This window comes from Perognathus longimembris, chromosome 13, assembly GCF_023159225.1.
Source record: "Perognathus longimembris pacificus isolate PPM17 chromosome 13, ASM2315922v1, whole genome shotgun sequence".
In the NCBI taxonomy this organism is placed as follows: Eukaryota; Metazoa; Chordata; class Mammalia; order Rodentia; family Heteromyidae; genus Perognathus; species Perognathus longimembris.
In genome coordinates, this window is record NC_063173.1 from 63,050,663 (window position 1) to 63,071,510 (window position 20,848).

The 20,848-nt window shown below is 52.3% G+C and overlaps 2 protein-coding genes and 1 pseudogene across 4 annotated transcripts in view; 2 read left to right on the forward strand and 1 right to left on the reverse strand.

The window, feature by feature from the left end:
* The first annotated feature begins 1,693 nt into the window (after positions 1-1,693).
* LOC125361698 (mucin-6-like) lies at positions 1,694-2,402 on the forward strand. Its single transcript, XM_048360274.1, has 2 exons — positions 1,694-1,920; positions 2,178-2,402. The coding sequence occupies exons 1-2, from the start codon at positions 1,772-1,774 to the stop codon at positions 2,353-2,355; spliced, it is 327 nt and encodes a 108-aa protein (XP_048216231.1). The 5' UTR covers positions 1,694-1,771; the 3' UTR covers positions 2,356-2,402.
* Positions 2,403-6,197: 3,795 nt separating this feature from the next.
* Ap2a2 (adaptor related protein complex 2 subunit alpha 2) overlaps positions 6,198-20,848 on the reverse strand; it is a 72,427-nt gene continuing 57,776 nt past the window's right edge. For 2 of the 3 annotated variants that reach the window (XM_048361671.1, XM_048361673.1), the window contains exons 16-22: positions 19,685-19,767; positions 11,155-11,244; positions 9,727-9,850; positions 8,946-9,062; positions 8,762-8,831; positions 8,544-8,678; positions 6,198-7,961 (exon numbers count right to left, since the gene is read on the reverse strand). In XM_048361671.1, the coding sequence (XP_048217628.1) occupies positions 7,884-7,961; positions 8,544-8,678; positions 8,762-8,831; positions 8,946-9,062; positions 9,727-9,850; positions 11,155-11,244; positions 19,685-19,767 (697 nt within the window). In that variant the 3' untranslated portion in view covers positions 6,198-7,883. The remainder of the gene's footprint in view (positions 7,962-8,543; positions 8,679-8,761; positions 8,832-8,945; positions 9,063-9,726; positions 9,851-11,154; positions 11,245-19,684; positions 19,768-20,848) is intronic. The other variant, XM_048361672.1, reaches the window with a different exon arrangement.
* Positions 17,100-18,514, forward strand: LOC125362747 (annotated as a pseudogene).

Here is a 20,848-nt window from a genome sequence, read left to right on the forward strand (position 1 = left end):
TGCCTCCCTCCTGCCGGTGGTCACTTCCCCTTCCCCTTCCGATCTGCCCACCCCCCATGCGTCTCCCACTTCCACGCACATCTCTCTCTCTAGTACCAGCCTTCTTTCTACATCTAGGACCACATTCCACGTTCCCACCTCTGCTGTCACCACCTCCCAATCTACCACCTCCCAGTTTACCTCCCTTACCACTCAAGCCCCCACGGCACATACTGTGCCATCTACCTTGGCCATGACAGCCTCCCCAGGTTCCTCAGTCACCACCCTTACTACTGGGCCTCCTGGGACCACCCAACTGCCTACCTCTATGCTCCTGACCAGCTTGACCCCCTCCCCTGGAAGCCCTTCTGCTTCTACCCTGCAGGCTGCACATACTGCCAGCCCCTGGGGCTCGTCTGCCTTGACATCTCCATCCAGCCCTTCCGGTGAGTACTTGTTTCCCCCCTAGGTTTCCATTGCCTGGTCTTCCCCGTCCTGCCTCTCTTGACAGCTCTCTGGGCAGGACTCTCATCCTGTCTTTGCCTTCCCTTGCCCCCTGGTGCCTTCAGGCTGGCCAGGTCCCTGACCTTACCAGGCCTTTCTGAACCTGACTGGAGTTTCTATCTTTGTTCTTCTCCCAAGGAGCCCCCCTCTCTGTGCAAGCAGGCCCTTTCATACCTCTGGGCCTCTGCTGTATTCCCCGCACCCATGCCACGCAGTACTGACCTTCCTTCCGGATGACATCTGTAACAGCCTTCTACAGGGCCCCGTTGAGCTCTGGGTTCGAGGGCTCCCAGAATGTGACTTCCCCCAGACTGCAGAGACACAAATGAAAGCCCCGGAAGGCACCTCCTCCGGGTGACCCGAAGGAGGCCAAGGGCTGGAAACCAAGGCTGCCTTCTGTTAGGCACTCACTGCAAGTCACAGAGTTCCCATGGCCTCCTGCCCAGAGCACCCCTCAAACGGAGCACTGCCCCCGCACGCCCCTGGAGACACCCCTCCTTCCCAGGGGTCCCGTCCGGGGGCATACCCTAGGCATCCAACGGGGAGGGTGTCCCCACGGTGTGGCAGAGGGTCCCCGGGCTGGGTACAGGCACTCGGGAAGCATGGGAGAGAGCAGGGCCCGGGGCCACCAGGCCTGCTAGGGAACACCCTAGTGGAGAGGATGGGCAGGCTTGGACCAGGAATGAGTGAGCACAGGTGGGAAGATGCACAGGGCAGAATTACAGGTTTTGCCTGTGATTTTTTTTTAAACCCAAGTTCCCCATTGGTCGTTTTTCTCTTTTACTTTAGTTGGAAATGGTTTTTCCTTTTTTGAAAGTCTCACTACATAGCCCAGGTGGGTCTTGAGCTCATGACCCCCTTGTTTCACACACTGTCACGCCCAGCTCACAGCTGGCAGCTCTTCCTGCCACCGGTGACACCCTCTGCCCTCTACCTTCCTCGGGGCTGCCCATCTCCTGTGGTGCCACCGCCGTTACCTGTCCTGAGGTATACCAGTCCATCTCCACTCCCTGAAGGCCTGCTTTGCTTTCCTTCCTACGGATGGGAACAGAAGGGACACCTGTCCTTGGACATAGTCTCCTTGGCCTTGGGCAGGCCCTGCATCCGCAGACTCAAGATACCCATCTAACTGGGAGCCTATCTGAGCGTAGCTCATCCCAGCCCATCGAGTGAGAGGATGCCAGGCTTTGCTTCCGGACAGGCCGTGGTCTGAGCTCCGGGGACGTGGGCAGGGCAGACACGCTACGAGAAGGGGAGTCAGGAAGGGGCCCTCCACTGAGCTTGCTTTATGTGGTCACAGTGCAACCTCTCTCTCTCTTTCCATTCTGGCCCAGGGCCCTGCAGCTTGCGGGAGCAGGAGCAGCAAATCACCTACCAGGGCTGTGAGGTGAATGTGACCCTGACTCACTGCGAGGGCTTCTGTTCCTCCTCGGCCAGGTGAGCCACGGGCAGGCGCCCTCCTCCCCAGGAGGCCCGGCTCCACACGCCCACGCGCCCACGGAGCTCCCAGCGTCAGCCTGCTCTGACAAAGGGCTGAGAAGCTGGCTTCATGCCTGGGGCCAGGCCCTAGCCCTGCCTCTGTGCCTAGCTGGTCACACTGAGGGCCTGGCCGGCACACCTGCCAGGGCGTGCCTGCTCTCAGGTGGCCTACAAGGGGAACTGCCACCCTGACCTTACTGCTCTCTGCTTGCCAGCTTCAACACTGACACCCAGCAAGTGGACACCCAGTGCAGCTGCTGTCACCCGACTGGCACCTATGAGAAACAGCTCCTGTTGCCTTGCCCAGACCCCAGTGCCCCAGGCCAGCAGCTCACACTCACCCTGCAACTGTTCAGCGGCTGTGCGTGCGGCCCATGGCAGTGCAGAGACTAGAAAGGACCTGCCTGTCCATGGAGGTGAGGGGTCATAGATTAAAAAAAAAAAAACCACATTTGATAACTCCTCAGTGTCGGGATGGCTATACCTTAAGACAGTCCCCGCCCTGGGACTGCGTGGCTATTATCCACTCCTACCTTCCCCCCCTTCCCGCCCCCCGTCCGGAACCGGAAAGTCGGCCCAAACCAGCCCTGCCTCTTGTCTCAGAGCACATGTCTCGTAATGGCACCGACCTGAGCCCAGGGAGGCAGTCCTGGGGGGGTTGTGATCTCTGCCTCTGCGGGAAGGTCCGTGACATCACCGTGATGGACAGTTCATCAGCCAATTGTTAATACCCAGTCAGTCCCTCCTCTTCCTGCCGCCATTACTGTTATACAAACCCCTCCCCTGAATAAAACTTCGGAAGCTCCTGAAGCTGACTCCGAGATGTCCACGCCTACCTGGCCTCTTTGGCGAGTATGGGGGGGGGGGGGGGCACACTCGCAGCCACACCCGGTCTGGAGCCTACCCGTGGCCCTCGCTCCCGCATTACTTGCTGCTGGCCAGAGGCTTGCGTGAGAGCGAAAGGGGAACACATGGAGGGGGCAAATAGGCCCGGGATCTCCACGGAAGGAGGCATAGAGTCAGCCCGGCACCTCAGGGCCTACGTAGCACACCTTTTTTTCCTAGCCATGGCAGAGCCTCAAAGCGCCCTCTGATGTGGCTCACCTAAGCACCCCTAAGAAACAGAGGGCGAGCCAGGCTGCCCACCGTCCGTCACCACACACGGGGACCAGGCAAGCAGGAGGGAGGGCAGGGGTAATGGCACCGCTCATCTTGGCCTGACACGCAGAGAAGGCATTTCCTCTCTGTACCATCCAACTGCAGGTCACCTCTTAGCCACCAGCTCCAGTCCCACCAAGGAGCAGACACAAGGAAGGGGGTCCTGAGGACAGCGCACACTAGAGAAGGGGGGGCAGCCCCACTCGGGTGCTGAGGACAGCGCACACTAGAGAAGGGGGGGCAGCCCCACTCGGGTGCTGAGGACAGCGCACACTAGAGAAGGGGGGGCAGCCCCACTCGGGTGCTGAGGACAGCGCACACTGGGGGGGGGGCAGCCCCACTCGGGTCCTGAGGACAGCGCACACTAGAGAAGGGGGGGCAGCCCCACTCGGGTGCTGAGGACAGCGCACACTAGAGAAGGGGGGGACAGCCCCACTCGGGTCCTGAGGACAGCGCACACTATAGAGAAGGGGGGGACAGCCCCACTCGGGTCCTGAGGACAGCGCACACTAGAGAAGGGGGGGACAGCCCCACTCGGGTCCTGAGGACAGCACACACTATAGAGAAGGGGGGGACAGCCCCACTCGGGTCCTGAGGACAGTGCACACTAGGGAAGGGGGGACAGCCCCACTCGGGTCCTGAGGACGGCGCACACTAGGGAAGGGGGGGCAGCCCCACTCGGGTCCTGAGGACGGCGCACACTAGAGAAGGGGGGACAGCCCCACTCGGGTCCTGAGGACGGCGCACACTAGAGAAGGGGGGACAGCCCCACTCGGGTGCTGAGGACGGCGCACACTAGAGAAGGGGGGGACAGCCCCACTCGGGTGCTGAGGACAGCGCACACTAGAGAAGGGGGAACAGCCCCACTCGGGTGCTGAGGACAGCGCACACTAGAGAAGGGGGGGCAGCCCCACTCGGGTCCTGAGGACAGCGCACACTAGAGAAGGGGGGGCAGCCCCACTCGGGTGCTGAGGACAGCGCACACTAGAGAAGGGGGCAGCCCCACTCGGGTGCTGAGGACAGCGCACACTAGAGAAGGGGGGGACAGCCCCACTCGGGTCCTGAGGAGATCCAAAAGTGGTCAGATGGGGACCCAAGGGTGTGGGCAGTGCACAGAGGACAAGGTAAGCACTAAGGATGGGAGAGAAGAGGGGGTTTTCATGGGTCAGAGAGGGCACAGGTTGACAAGTGTGTGTGACAGTAGCACCCAGTGGGGCAGGAAGCTGCTTCCAGACCCATCTTAAGAGAAGTCTACCACCCGCTAAAAAGGTAGATGCTAAATAAAACTGTTCTTGTCAGACAAAGACTGCTCCTTGGGCCTTTTGGTCATATTCCAAGACCCACAAGGATCAAATTTTTGCACACATCTGCACAGGTCAGGCCAACTAATTCTACCCCAATCACACACACTTGCTTAAGCAGGGCCACCAGGATTCCACCCCATCACACCTGCACAGGCTGGGACACCAGAATCCTCCCATCACACCTGCACAAGTTAGGACACCAGAACCCCATCACACCTGCACAGGCCAGGACACCAGAACCCCATCACATCCACAGGCCAGGACACCAGAACCCCATCGCACCTGCACAGGCCAGGACACCAGAACCCCATCACACCTGCACAGGCCAGGACACCAGAACCCCATCGCACCTGCACAGGTCACCAGGACCCCACCACACCTGCACAGGCCGGAACACCATAACCCCATCACACCTGCACAGGTCACCAGGACCCCATCACACCTGCACAGGCCAGGACACCATAACCCCATCACACCTGCACAGACCAGGACACCAGAACCCCATCACACATGCACAGGCCGGGACACCAGAACCCCATCACACCTGCACAGATCAGGACACCAGAACCCCACCACACCTGCACAGGTCAGGACACCAGAACCCCATCACACCTGCACAGGTCAGGACACCAGAACCCCATCACACCTGCACAGGCCAGGACACCAGAACCCCATCGCACCTGCACAGGTCACCAGGACCCCACCACACCTGCACAGGCCGGAACACCATAACCCCATCGCACCTGCACAGGCCGGAACACCATAACCCCATCGCACCTGCACAGGTCACCAGGACCCCACCACACCTGCACAGGCCGGAACACCATAACCCCATCACACCTGCACAGACCAGGACACCAGAACCCCATCACACCTGCACAGACCAGGACACCAGAACCCCATCACACCTGCACAGGCTGGGACACCAGAACCCTATCACACCTGCACAGGCCAGGACACCAGAACCCCATCATACCTGCACAGATCAGGACACCAGAACCCCATCACACCTGCACAGGTCAGGACACCAGAACCCCATCGCATCCACAGGTCAGGACCCTCATCACCCCTGCACATGTCAGGACACCAGAACCCCATCACACCTACACAAGTGGGACGCCAGAACCACATCACACCCGCACAGGCTAGGACTTGGGACGTTCATCACCCTTGCAAAGGCCAGGCCACCTGCATCCCCTCATCTCCTGTACAGGTTGTGCCACTAGGAACCTTTATCACACCTAGACAGGTGGAGACACCAGGATGCTCCAAGGGGCTGAGCCAGACCTGTGTCCCCAGGTTGGGCTGGGACTGAAAGGATACCATCCCTACCTTAAGCCCCTCCCACTCAAGATTCTTCCAAGTCCACGGTGGAACCCACAGTTCTCTGGGTCCCACACCCTATCTGTACCAACCGCAGAAGGCTCCCTAGGCAGGGGCCATCTTGCCCAGGCCCAGCCCCCTGGGTCCCCAAGGTGAGGGAATCCTTGTGCCCGTTGGTCTTACAGACCTACACCAGAAGCTTCAGAGGCCTATACTCCTGAAGAACTGAAGCCATCTACCACGGGTAGAGGGGGCTCCGCCATACCCAGAATCACACTGGCAGAGCGTCGTCTATGAGACAGCCCTGCTCCAAGGCTGCTGTGCACGGAGGGGCAAGTGAGGGGGCCCAAGGTCTTTGGTGCTCAGCCCCCCACAATGCTCAAAAGAGACTGAGGGCTATGTACGATGCTCCCCCCACCGCCCCTTCCAAAGACCACACATGGGCACGGGTCACACTCCAGAATTTATTTTTCTCTGAACTGACAGAGGCTCCAGATGCAGAGGAAAGGCCTGTGTTCCAGTAGCCACCCTTCCTACGTCCCAGACACCATCGCCAGGGAGCACACGAGCTGTAGCCGCGCGGGCGGGTGGTCATCCGCACGGTCTACAGTGCATGCACTGCACACTCAAGAAAGATACTCGGTCCAGCCACTGGCTCTGACCACACAGCCAGACCATCCATCGGCAGCACAAGCCTCGGCAGCTGGATATCACAGACTCTGCAGCCAGACTGTGGGCTCCACAAGACACAGGGACCAGTACACGAGGTTGCTCTGAAACCCACACACAGGCTATGCACGTGGGGCTGCAGACAGGACCTCTGCCAGGGACCCCTGGAGCTGTGGCCCGAGGCTGGCTGAAGGGCCTTACGTGCAGTTGGCTGGTGCTCCGGTGAACAAGAGGAACCAACAGTGTCCTAAGTGCAGACAGCCAGGGCATGTGATCAGATGAACCTGCCCACCCCGCCTGTGCCAATCCCTGTCTTAGGGAAGAGTGCAGGTCCTCACCTTGGCTCTCGAGGCCTCTGCCCTGGTCTGTGCTCCTGCCCAGAGGAGTCACATGCACAGCCCCGTGCTGAGGCAGACTGGGCCTGCAGGGCCCCATCTGACCTATGCCTGCGAGGCATGCAGCCCACAGGCCCGGGAGCCCAGGACAGCCTCAGCACCGCACAGTACAGGCTGCCATCCTCATCCTCATCCCTGGCCATGTCATCTCCTGACCAACCACGCCTCCCCCGCCACCCCACCTCAAGTAAGGGCTTGGCAGGCACAGGGCTGCAGCACAGCAACGCTCAGGCCACAACAGGAAAGCCATGAACCAGGAGAAAGCAGCACTGTTCCTGGAGTCTCGTTCCTTGTAGTCTTGCTCCACCACTCCATGCTTAACACCCTGTCCCAGAATGCACCCCGGACAGTGTACTGCACCCATTTAAAACAAAAAAGGAGTCGTGTCCATGCCCTCCAGAGTCACTAGGAACTCTTTCCCACCAAGCTGAAAATTGAAGCTTTCAAACAAGTAGAAAGAATGCCTCAAATGGGGCTGGGAAAAGAATGGCCATGGAGGTGAGCACAGCGTGCAGCTTTGCCCACAGTCAGTAAAGCAAATGCTCCTAGCCCCTAATTAAAAATCCTATCCCAGAAACCATCAGGTGGAGATACAGCAACCTGTATGAACACACTTCCCAGCCTGTTTTGTCAGTCACACACCTCAAGCCATTCGTGTCACTCCCAGCATGGCCAGAGCCCAGAGTCACTGCTACAAGCAGACAGAGTTGTTTCCAGGGTCTGAGATTAAGTCAGCTGCCCAACAGCAGCACTTCAATAAAATTTCAACAAAACTTTCACTTTCATTCAAACTTCTAATTTCCCTTTTAATTTGCCAGGCTGAACCCCAGGGCTGTCTTGATTTCCCAGGTCCAGGCTCCCTCCTCTGGTGGGGCAGGCCCGCTGCAGCCCTTCTGGAACCATGTTCTGCGTCCCATCCAAACCCACAGAGCTGTCTGGAGGTGCAGGGCTGGAGACGCCTTGTGCTGTGGGGTTCAGACAAGAGGTGTTTATTTGCAGTACGGTAACGAAGACAAATGGTAGAGACGAAGAGAAACGCACAAACACGAGCCCGATCTTCCATCCTTGTGGATCAGAACTGTTCTGACAGCAATTCACATAATCTCTGAGAAACGGTGTCTTTGCTTGTACGCAGCGTGAGTCGGTACATCTGGAACAGAAAGCAGTAGGTCAGTGGGCTCACGGAGCTCCCATTGCCTCAGTGGCTGCTCAAGTTCTCCCCTGATCCCCCCGTTCTGGAAGCATCACCGTTTCATAGAGGCCCAAGCCCCACTCTCGCAGCCCTGCCAAAAAGGAGTCTGACAGCTTCTCACAAAGCCAGCTGTGCGCCTACCCTGTGAGCCAGCCATGCTATCCTTGGGATCACCCGAGGGAACTGAAAATCATATGCAACCAACAAGAACCAGACAAAAACCTGGAGCTAGGACACACCGGGTTCCACTGGGCTTCGTCAGAGGAACGCTGCGCAAGCTGCCATCACAACAGCAATGTGGCGCTCAGCAAGAGCTCAGAACTAAAGCAGGTAGCACTTCAAGAGCTGAGAGCAATGCCACCACGAGGAGTATCAAGGCCGCACCCAGGGTCCTTTGTGGGAAGAGGCAGACAGCACATGCACTAATAGGGTGGGTAAGACTCCATCGGCTCCAAGCAACTCTACTTGGGAATCTATGTTTCTAAGCTGGGCCTAACTATCTGAGCACGCTCGTCTGCCTCCCCTCCCTGGAGGCCTGACCTGGGCTTGCAGATTCGGCTCCAGACGCAACAAGCACCCAATCTGGGTAGTTTTGGTATGTATGATGCCAGCACCCACGAAATTTGCAGGATTGGGGTCAACTTCCTCAAGGAGTGCAGAACCAAATCCAATAATCTGCTCAGAAAAAGAAGAGGCATCAGGACGCTGGCACTGGTCCACAGCCCACCTACCTGAGGACATTCCCACATCACCCTTACCTTCGCCTTAGTGATCTCCGTATCCATGGGGTGCTTTGCTTTGAAGATGTTCTGTACTTCCTGCTGTGGACTGTGAGAGACAGCACCCGTGATCAGTATGGGAAGCCAAGCTAGTGCCTACACATACAGACTGTCCTATCCAGGGGCCCCTGCGGCCCTGCCCCTCCCCACCCTGCCTTCTCACTTGCTCAACTGCTTCCAACGCTGAAAGAAATCCTGAGAAGCCATTTCTGTGGGCTGGAAAAACTTGTTGAGTGTGATGGGAAGCTTAACAGAGACATTTTGGAATGTGCCACCATACCTGCAAGCACAGAGAAGAAGTGCACATCAGAAAGTCACTTGGAAAATCTTTGGGGCACCAGAAAGGGCCAAGTATGCCCCAGCACACGCCACACAGGCTGCAGAGGGACTGAGCCGCATCCTCCACCCAGTGCACCAAGCATAGCTTGTGTAGAGTGTCATGCACAGATGAGCTAAGCTGGGGCAGCTACTTCATTCCGAGTCAGGAGACTAAGCTCCTCTCTCAACCCAGCTCCTCTGGCAAACAAAGACCTAGACAGGCCCCAGAGGAACACCTACCTTCCTCCCCCCCTCCACTCTGCTCTTCCCCAGGTATGCAAGACGAGCCTTCCTCACCTAGGCGAGGGTCTAGAGAGAGTCAGTCACCATCACGCCTGCAGCCATCCTTCAGAGCCAGCCCCAGCAAAGTCAAACACCCTCGCCTGCAAGCCCCACAGGAGCACGCAAGCTCCCACAGGCAATGTGGTACGGCACCAGGGTCACGGCCCAGCCGCCACCCCCCCACCCCCCAGGAGCTGCAGGAAACTACAGCTTGCTGCATGAGTTTACAGAGTTGCAGCAGTGTCCTCTCAGGAAGGACCCAGACTTGACAGGGACCAGCAGCTCCCAGCACACGGGCAGTGGCCACAGGTACTCCTCAACCCAGACACATGAGCAGCTCTCACCTGAACTGGATGTTGAGGACCGGTGCCTCTGTGAAGTCAGACACGCACTCTATGTTGACAACCTGCTGCACCTGCGCACCCCCATCCACAGTTGGGTCCACAGGCTTTGTCTGCAGGTTCAGATGTGAGCGTGTTAAGGAGTCCAGATCACACAGGAAGAGTAGGCTCAGCCGGCTGGCCCTGCCACAGAAGCAACAGAGCCCGTGTGGCCGCTCGCCACGCTGCTAGGCAAGGCACAGGACCACCGCCAGTCTGGCCTTGTGCCACACTGAGCCCTGCCAGGTCAGAGCCAGCCCGGGCACCCTTGCCATCTTACACATGGACTGCCTTCCTGGTCTTGGCTTTGTGCTCCGTGGCTCTGGCCCTTACACATGGATCTCTGTCACTCTCAGGAGAAACCAGAGCTTGCTTTCTCATAGCGATAGCTATAAGGGTCAGGAGAAGCCCTGGGTTTTGAGTGAACCAGAGTCTGTCTTGCTCTGAGTACGGTGCTTGAGAGCAGCATGCACAAGACTCTCAGTGACACTCCTGCAGACAGGACTTGGGCGGCCTCTCCTGAGTATGTGCTATGCCCTCAGCCACACATTGCCAGGCTCTGGCCACCGCACCGTCCCATAGAGTCCAGTGACCCCTAGAGAAGAGGACACACAGAAAGTGGCTCTGTATGCAGAAACTTACCCTCCTGGTCTCGGGCAAGGCCTTTAACCCAGCTAGTCCTGCCTGTGTTTTGTTTCCACTGTGCCTTGTGCTAGGACAAGCATTCTATCACTGAGCTACAGACACAGCTCCCTTACCGTTTCAATTAACTGTGCTTAAATGTGCTTATATTTGAATGAGCATGGATCTGCCCCCCACAGAGCTCACTGCTTCACTCTCCTGTGATCATGAGCCCAAGACAAAGCAGCCCGCTCTGGCTGAGCTGGGTCCCACTCTAACTGCACCAGGGGAAGACACTGCTTAGAGGAACTGCAGTGGGCTCCGGCTGTCTCCTTCAACTGAAACATTCTTCTGGTATTCCTCGTGACCATTAAAGGACCAGTCTTCAGCCTAAACAAAGGGTTGCTAGAAGCAAACAAAAGCCCCGTGGACAGAGACCCCGTGGTCCCAGGTTTGTCACCAGATGCTCGCTTTGCTCATCTGAGGGGCTTCCCACAGGCAGCCAGAGCTCAGTCAGGGCTTACCAACATCACAGAGTAGCAAAACAAACTAGAAAGCAAATGACTCCCTGGGCTAGATAAAAGCAGACATGCATGCCCAAATGATGTTTAATGTATCATCCAAAGTCAACTCTCCAACACAAACATGTACATGATTTTTAAAATAACTTGCTATTTTGACCAAAACCAACTCTCTTCAAAGCCACCTCTACATCCTATTTGCTGCCTATCTACGTAACTGTGTCCGTCTAAGGGCCTAGGGAAAGGATATTAGCCTGAAGGTCGTCTGCACAGATTAGTGTTGGAGTAAAGTTTAAGAACTGCGTGGAGGTCTTGTTACCATAAAATATGAACATCCGCCCTAGAAAAAAAAAAAAGTAATTTATTTCACCACATCTCCACACTTGACCTGAACATTGATGAAAAACATGTCACCTAAAGCCCCCAAGTAAGCTGAATTCTTGTGACCCACGACTGTTGTTAAACCTAACAATTTCTCATCGACTGACTTATAAAATAACCCCCTAATAATACACCTTAATAACAATAAAATTATTTTCATATATATATATGAACAATTTACTTTTAGCCTTAAAAAATAGCATGCTGAAGTTGAAAACAAGAAGTTCTCCGCCTCCCAGTGCCTGTCTCTGGGCCTCGGTCCATGGCTTACACATGGCAGAGGGCCACACACCTCTGAGCAGGGAGGGCTTCGGAGTTTAGAAGGTCCGCCGGCCCTGGCAGGTCTGCTGCCAGGGATCTTCTCAGGACCACAGTCACACCCGCCTGCCCTGTTCCAGTGACACCCAAACCACCTACACACCTCGCCAAGGGAAGCCTGGCTGAACCTACCTGCACAGCCAGCTGGTGCCGGTGCTTCCCGGGCAGGTCAGTCCCGCACGCACACACCCGCACTTCACTGTGACTATCAACTCTGCACAGGGACATGCTCAACACTCCACTATTATAGCTAACCAGAGCACAGTAATGCCTTACAGGTCTTAGTGAACACTGTTAGCCTTGAAGTTCAGAAAGGAAACTAAGCTGGGCCCTGGGTGCTCACACTTGTAATCCTAGCTACTCAGTAGGCTGAGATCAAGGATTGCAGTTTAAAGCCAGACCAGGCAGGAAAGTCCCCATGAGACTCTCTTATCTTCTATTAACCACTCAAAAAGAACTGAAAGTGGTGCTACGGCTTAAAGTAGTAGAGCACTAGGCCTGAGCAAAACAGCTCAGGGACAGCAACCAGGCCATGAATTCATTCACAACCACCAAAATAATAAAGAAAAAGAAAAAAGAAACTAAACCTCAAGGTTTAGATTTCTCCTCTGAAAAGATAAAGCAGTCTGGTGTCATTCCTTTAGTACAGCCAGGTGAAGCCATGGACAGAGGTGAAGTCTTATTCAGAGAGGCAGCTGTGTTCTCCACAGACACCAGGTCTCTGGCATCTGGCTCTTGGACTTCCCAGTCTCTGGAACTTCCTCTGGTGCAAGGAACAGTGACTGCCAACATCAGATGTAACTGCCAAGTCCATCTTCCCATGTGCTGGGAAAGGAACTTGAAAGATCAACAAGTCCTACTAAAATAAAGTGTGTATCAAGTCCAAAGTGCCTATGAGTTAGTGGTAACAGACAGACCCAAGCATGGTCCTAAGGAGACAGGAAGGTGAGAGAAAAATAATATACAGATGAAGCTAGATAACAACTCTCCAGCCTTTCAAAACAAAAAGAAAAAACACTGGGAAGAAAGACCAATATGGCCTACCAAGTCTGTAAGCATGCCAATTATAATCAATGTGCTAAACCACATGAGCATGAGAGACCAGTTTTATACTGGAATAAGAGAAAGGCTTCTGTGGTAAAACTATATGGATAGAATTTAAAAAGAGGAAGTGGAAGCACTAGGCAAGAACCTGCAGGAAGGAGCCAGGTGCCAGAAACTTGTAACGGTAGCATTCAAGAGGCTAAGTCAGGAGGACAGAGTTTGAGGCCAGCCAAGATGGACAAGAAGAGACACCGTAAGACTGTTTTTAAAAGAAGGTAAGCCAAACGCAAGTAAGGTAATCTCAGGAGTTACGTTTAAGGCACTTGTTTTAGTATGTCGAGTTGCATGTCTACAGAAAAGTCATGATAGATTTTTCAATTTCTACATTACATCTATTCTAACAGTTTTTTAGAGATTGATACTATGGGGGCTGGGAACATGGCCTAGTGGTAAAGTGCTCTCCTCGTATACATGAAGCCCTGGGTTTGATTCCTCAGCACCACATATATAGAAAAAAGCCAGAAGTGGAGCTGTGGCCCAAGAGGTAGAGTGCTAGCCTTGAGCAAAAATAAGCCAGAGACAGTGCTCAGGCCCTGAGTTCAAGCCCCAGGACTGGCAATAAAAACAAAACAAATAAAACAAAGATTGAGACTATGAAGAAATGACAAGCATTTACTTTGATATGAAAAACTTTGAAATATAGGAAAATGACAGAGAAAGTTTATATAGAAATACCTAATAACAATATATAATTACTAATGATCTTGAGGGAAGAGCATTATCAAAATGAACTAAAGTATACTAGACTGCAAAAGTTACGGATCTTATGTGCTTGATACATTGTATACTGCATATGGGTCTACCTGACCTAGACAAGGGATGGGAAAACAGGTTGTAAGATATCACAAGAAATGTACACAATGCCCTACTATGTAACTGCACCCTCTTTGCACAGCACCTTGTAAAAAAAAAATTTATGTTCAATTGATAATAAAAAAAAATTTAAAAAAAAAAAAAAAAAAAAAAAAGTTACGGATCTTTACCAGGTCTGCGAAACAAAAATCTTCTTGTCAAATGGTATTTCCACAGGTTTGGGTCAGCGACCTTACATTATGTATCTAAAACCAAACAGCTACTAAACATAAAAAGCTCTAGACTAGGCCTATCAGTGGATGACAATAGCTCAGCAGCTGTGTACATGTGATCATGTAAGACAAGGATAAGTGTGGGGCACCGCCTGGCAGCATTAAGAGGCAATCAGCTGGCCCGCCTCTTTTCCCAGCCCTGGGGCCACGTGGCTGTTAGCCCCGCCTGCCTTCCAGGTCCGGAACCGGAAAGGCGGTTCTAGCTGGCCCCGCCTCCCAGCCTGGGGACCACGTGTAGCCAAGATGGCGGCTGGTGGTGAACCCGGAGGCGGAGGTCCCTCGGCCCTCCACCCTTGATGGACAGCTCAGGCCGCCTCTCATAGCCCCTAGCTAAGCGCGCTACCCCCTCCCCTGCCGGCCGCTCTCGGAGCTATTTGAGAGCGCAGCCTTTTCCATAAAGCGGGAACCGCGGGAACTCTCTCCCACACTGTCTGACTGTCCTCCGCTGAAGGGGGGCTGGGTACCGGCGGTTCGCCGACTCTTTGCCTTTTCTGGGCTCACCTCGGCCGGGGTGCGCTTCCCGCCTCTCCCGCTGGCCAGGAGAGCGCCGGGGGCGAAGGACCCCGGCAGATAAGCAAACTCTGTTGTTGACATTATATTTAAAGTTCTAGGTGAATTTCCTTTGGCATAAGCCACGTGGCTACTGTATATGTTCTTGGTACACTGGGTATTGTGTATATGTCTACCTGACCTAGGGAAGGGATAGACAAACAGGGCGTAAGATATCACAAGAAATGGACTCACTGCCTATTATGTAACTGTGCCCTTTTCACAACACCTTGTCGACAAAATTTAATTGAAAAAAAGTTACGGATCTTTAGCTGTTATCTTGAACTTAAGAAAAACATTACCCACTGGTACTGAAAAACTTATAAAATATAGTTTATCAACTTTTCGTTTTATCAGTTGTGGGGCTTGAACTCTGGGCCTGAGCACTGTAGAACAAGGCTAGTGCTCTACCCCTTGGAGCCACAGAGCCACTTCCTGTTTTTCCTGGTGGTTAATTGAAAGTAAGTTGGCTTTAAACCCTATCCTCAGATCTCAGCTTCCTGAGTAGCTAGGATTATAGGCATGAGCCACCAGTGCCTGGCTTCCACTTGTCAACTTTTTATGACATTCTAATCTTGCTATAGAGTAATTTTTAAAATATGTGATGAGTACTTTAAAACATTTTGTTGATAATACAAAATAATACATGTCTTCATTTGTCTCCCAAGCAAACACTGGCTGGAGTTTTTACTACAAAGAGACTTTACATGTAGACATGTTCCAATCCAGAGGCTCATTTTTTTTTGTTTGGTTTGGGGCACTGTCCCTGAGCCTTTGTACCCAAGGCCAGCCCTCTACCACTTGAACCATAGCTCCACTTCTAGCTTTTTGACAGTTCACTGGAGATAAGAGTCAGATTTTCCTACTCAAGTTTGCTTCAAACCGTGAGCCTCAGATCTCAGGCTCCTGAGTAGCTAGGATTAAAGATATGAGCCACCAATGCCCAGTGAGGTTCGGGGCTTTTTTGTTTCTTTAAACTGAGAGGTTTCATTGTATATTCAAGATCATGGGCTCATAGGTACCTTCTGTAAGGTTCGCCAGAAAGGAAACCTGCCACATGGTGCAGGCAGAAAAGAATTTATTGGGGGAGAACTGCCAGCCCGCACAAGATGGAGGCGTTAGGGAGACAGAGGGGAAGGAAGACAAAGAAAGTAAGAGAGAAAAGGAAAGAGAGCAGGGACTGTGTTGAGCTGGATTATATAGGAAAAGGTGGGAGAATATGGCCAGATTGGATCTGACCTCAGAGGAGGAGAAGGTAATGGCCTCCAGGTGGACCAGTTACCTAGATAATGCAGGTACTGGGCGCAGACTTAAACAGGTGGTGGGGGCATCTGCATGGAGCCCTCCCGGGGTGGACCTTACATTCCTGCCTTTTAACAATTATGAAAAAGGGTGCTGACTCCCTCGGGCTACTTCCTGATGGCAAGAGGCGTTGACATTAGGGGTAAAAGGCAGAGGGTAAAGGCCCCTCTGGGAGAAGACAAGCAGCAGCTGTCCCTTGGTGGTCCTGGAATGAAGCCTGGAAGAACTCTCATGAGGCAGGAGCTGTAACTTATTAGAAATTGACCACAAATACTTGTCTGAGTTATTTCCCTAAAACTGCCTACTTTTTTCCTTTGGCTTATGGAGTAGATCAAACCCAGAATGGCTAGCCTTTGAGCGGAAGCTGGGAAGAGGCGGGGGGGGGGGGGGGGGGTCCCCTGGAACCCAGCCTGTGTCACACCCTGGAGGGCACAAGCGAAAAGGTTGGGCCATTGAGACTTTTTCTAACCTAGGAGACATTTTGCCTTTATGGCGTAGTCTGGTGAGGACATAGGAGTCCAATAAGGACCTAGAGGGGAGTCTGTAAGGATGTAGATCTTGGGAGGGAGGGGTGCCCACAAGGATGTAGAGTCAAATTCTTGATTCAGGCAGCATCCCTGAAATGAGAACAGGCTGGCCAAAAAGGCACAAGGGGTCCCTCTGGTGTGGTCAGACAGAGGACCTATAGATGGAGTAACTCACCAGACTTAGAGAGGAGATGACAGTATAGTGGATGCACAGCCAACAATAGTAAAGGGGAGAAGTCTGAAGTGAGTTTCCTCTGGCTTTCAGTAGTTTGGTCCAAGGAGGGGCGATCAAGGAGGTGGATTAACCCTCAGAAGAGCAGAAGGAGGAGGAGGAGATCCAGCGACTCCTGACTCTGTCCCCTCCCAGGTCATGGCCCCAGATGTAAGGTTTGCCCAGAAAGTAAACCCACCACATGGTTCAGGCAGAAAGAAGTTTATTGGGGAAAGCAAACTGCCAGCCCGTACAAGATGGAGGCACGGGGAGACAGAAGGGAAGGAAGAAGGGGAAGAGAAGAAGAGCAAGAGAGAGAAGAGAGAAAAGGAAAGAGAGCTGGATCATATAGGAAAAGGTGGGATATATGGCTAGGTGGATTGGATCTGATCTCTGAGGAGGAGGTGGTAATGGCCTCCAGGTGGACCAGTTACCTAGGTAATGCAGGTACTGGGTACAGACTTAAGCAGGTGGGGAACATTTGCATGGAGCCCTCCCGGGGGTGGACCTTACACCTTCACTTATAAAACATGACCCTAAGTTTTAAAACATTTTGGTAATGCTTTACTGCTTAAGCAATGAGTGCAGTGGTCTTCTCTGATCTCTTGAGATAACTGCATTTGATTGATAACTTACTAAAACTAGCGTAACCAAAGGCACCATGTTGGCGGGGGTCCTCAGGTGGCTGCCGGGCAGCCATTTCCTGGCTGAAGGAAGGATGTGGAGTGGGCTACTGCCTCCTGGCCTAAATCAAAGTGATAGTCCAATTCTAAAGATGAAGTCATACCCGAGAACTGCAAATTTAACTTACAAGCAGCTAAGGAGAATGGAACCAGCAGGAAATCAGATGCCTCCAATTTCCCAGAAGATGGGCCCGAAACTGAGCCCGGGGTCTAGGAAAATGCATATGAAGAGTGCCCTTCTGGAATTCCCATAAATATGTGGTATAAATTTCAAGAATTGCATTAAAAATATTCTGAACAGGGCTGGGAATATGGCCTAGTGGCAAGAGTGCTTGCCTTTTATACATGAGGCCCTGGGTTCGATTCCCCAGCACCACATATACAGAAAACGGCCAGAAGTGGCGCTGTGGCTCAAGTGGCAGAGTGCTAGCCTTGAGCAAAAAGAAGCCAGGGACGGTGATCAGGCCCTGAGTTCAAGGCCCAGGACTGGCCAAAAAAAAAAAAATTCTGAACAGAAAACTTCAGTCTCAAGATTCAGAGGGAAAAAAAGGGCTCCAGAAAAGGTAAGTTGAAGAATGAAAAAAGAATCTCATAGTGAACAGTCCTCAAATGAAGCCCAATGGTAGGAGGTCACTCAGGATTTCGAAGTCTATGATAGATTTAAACCTCCTGTGAAAAAGAAAAAAGTTGAAAAGTCAGGTCTTGAAAAGAAGATTGACCAGGCTGTGGAGGAGTGGGATGGATGTTGAGAAGGCTGAATAACTCAGCAACCAGCTAGCTACGCCAGAGCTTGGTGTAAAATTTGCCTGCCACAAGTTTGTAGAAGCCAAAAAGGAAGCTGAAAATTCACAGGCTACTTGGAAGAAGCTGGCATGGGGGTTGGAAGCAAAGAAGAGATGAGAAACCAAAAGCAACATGGGACATATGTAACCTTGCAGAGCTCAGAACACTTAACAGCTCATGTGCTCACTCTCCCTGGCTTCTTTTTGCTCAAGGCCAGCACTCTACAACTTGAGTCACAGCGCCACTTCCAGTTTTTTCTATGTATGTGGTGCTGAGGAATTGCACCCAGCGCTTCATATATATGAGGCAAGCACTTTACCACTAGGCCATATTCCCAGTCCCAGAACTGATATTTTTATGGTCACGTAGTAAAATAATTTTGTATACTTACAGATGAGATAGTTATAAAAGGGGGATAGAATGTGATGCGTGGGGAGGTGGTCTAGTTTCAGCTCTGTATAGAATCTCCTATCTCAGCTCTGTTCTTTAAATTATTGGACAGTATAGTTACATTAGATGTATATATTATATTACATGTATAGTTTTATTAAACATAATTATAATTCCAAATTTTAAAAAACTAGCATTACCTAAATTAGACAATTCAGCCATGTTTAAATGCACAGCTCATGGGCACTAGCACATTTGCATTATCTTGCAACCACCCCACCACCTACCTCCAGAATTTTTTTTTTTTTTTTTTGCCAGTCCTGGGCCTTGGACTCAGGGCCTGAGCACTGTCCCTGGCTTCTTTTTGCTCAAGGCTAGCACTCTGCCACTTGAGTCACAGCGCCACTTCTGGCCGTTTTCTGTATATGTGGTGCTGGGGAATCGAACCCAGGGCTTCATGTATACGAGGCAAGTGCTCTTGCCACTAGGCTATATCCCCAGCCCCCAGAATTTTCTCATGTTCCCAACTGAAACTGTTCCCACTAAACACTGACTCCTCCCAGCCCCTGGCCCCCAAGTCCTACTCTCTGTCTGACTGCTCTGGGGGCCTTGAGCGTGGAATGACACAGTACTTTACCTTTTGAGTCTGGCTTATCTCCCTTTGTGAAATGTCTTTAATGCCATACACGTAGGTTCTGCCAGCATCTCCTTCCCCCACTGCACATCTCTGGCATATTGTTTATCCTTTCATCCACTGGACACAGGGTAGACTCTGCCTACTTTGGGCTGCTTTGAGTACACACATCTCTGCAAGACCCCGCTTTTCCCTTCTGTGCCTACTCCACGTAAGACTGTGGATCCTATACTCAACTCTACAGAGCCTCTACCCCGATCCCACAGCAAGCATTCCATCTCACATCTCCAGTAGCAGCACCCACAATGCTACCTTTGTGCACCTTCAAGAGTACTTGCACTTGTCTGTCTATGTGAGGTGGCTGTCCTCACCTATGAGGCGGCAGCTTTTTGTAGTTTTGGTTTGTGCTTCCATAACCACCAGTGAAGAGCATCTTCTGGTGGGTTTCCTGCTCATCTGCTCATCTGCATTGGGAAAGTACCTATGCCATTTTATAGTAAAGTAGGTTGTTCATTCTCCAGTGGCTAGTTGTATAAAGGAGCACCTTACACATTCCAGATACAAATGCTCTGTCAATGTATGACTCGTAAACATGTCTCATAATCCTCTACTCTCTTTTTATTTGTTTTGTTTTTAGTGGTTTGTTTCCTTTTAAGACAGGTTTCACTATAAGACAGAGGCTAACCTAGAATTTGTAGTTCTCCTGCTTCAGCCTCCTGAATGCGAGGATTATTATAGGCATGGACAACCACTCCACACCTGGCAGTTCCCCATAATCTGTAGATGTTTTCTTAAGTAATTAAAAACACATACCTAAGTTCTGCCGAAATTCAGACTTAAGTCCAATTTGAAGCAGCTGGTTCTCAAACAACACACCATTATTTTTACAAACAAACCTAGGGGAAAAGGACAGAATGTGTGTCATTCAAACTACCCATCTGGAAATACAAGGATTTGTTTTGGGAAAGGTTTGTTTAAAGTACATAAGATCTTAGCTGGAGGCATGGCTCCAGCAGTAGAGCACCTTCCCTAGCCCTGAATTCAAACCCTACTGTTGCCAAAACATGTAAAAAAAAAAAAAAAAAAAAAAGGAAAAGGAAAAAGTATCTAAGACCAGAACACCTCTGTGGCTGGGAGACAGGAGAGAACAAAGTAGAAACCAGACCTCAATGAGGGGGAACACAGAGAGTGAGTGGGCAGCAACAGGACTCCTCAGGTGTCAGGGTAGAGTGGGGTAGTGCAGCAGCCCCCCAGGAAAGGGAAGACATCACTGATCTTGGCCAGAGGCAAGGTCTGGAGTAAGGAGGCTGGCAACAGAGGATGCACCTGTGGCCCCTGTTGTGCCAGACAAAGTCTCCAATGGCAGACGGCCTGGAAGTTTCCACATGTACCTACACAGACTCCACGATCAAGTTACCCTCTGCCAGAGATCACAGCAGCAGCACTTTCCTGTGTCTGCCACCCTGAGAGACACAGCTGTCAGGATGGCGCCTGAGGCCTCAGCTTGGCCTACACGCTCATAGGGCCCCAGGGGCTCGCCTGGTCCCACTCATCCTGCTGTGTCCACAGAAGCATAGAGGCAGCAGTCCCCACAAACGTACAAAAACACATGGCTGTAACTCAACAGGTGTCTAAGCAGCTCTGGCCACAGTAAGGAGTCTCAAGCAAAGTGTTGTCTACTCAACACACAGCCCAATTTGCAAAACACCTCTGAGAATATGTGCCAGCACATGTAGTCTGGAGCTTATCACAACAACTGTCTTGTAGCAGGGAGCAGCAGGCAGCAAGCTGCTGCCTGAGGGAAAGCAGGGGTGGGTCCTCCGTGCCCAGCTCAGATGCCACTCAAGGTGACAGAGCAAACACAGTCCCTGGGCTCACATACTTGGTCTAGACAAAGTCACCTTAAACTCAAGGATGTCAAACTGTCACCCACAACACTGCAGAGAAGCCCCCTGCTGCCCTCATCTGTTTGTTGCT

Coding starts and splice junctions, on each gene's coding strand:
- LOC125361698 (XM_048360274.1), top strand. CDS start 1,772: ATGTGGTCACAGTGCAACCTCTCTCTCTCTTTCCATTCTGGCCCAGGG. Junction 1,921..2,177: donor TTCTGTTCCTCCTCGGCCAG/GTGAGCCACGGG, acceptor TCTGCTTGCCAG/CTTCAACACTGACACCCAGC.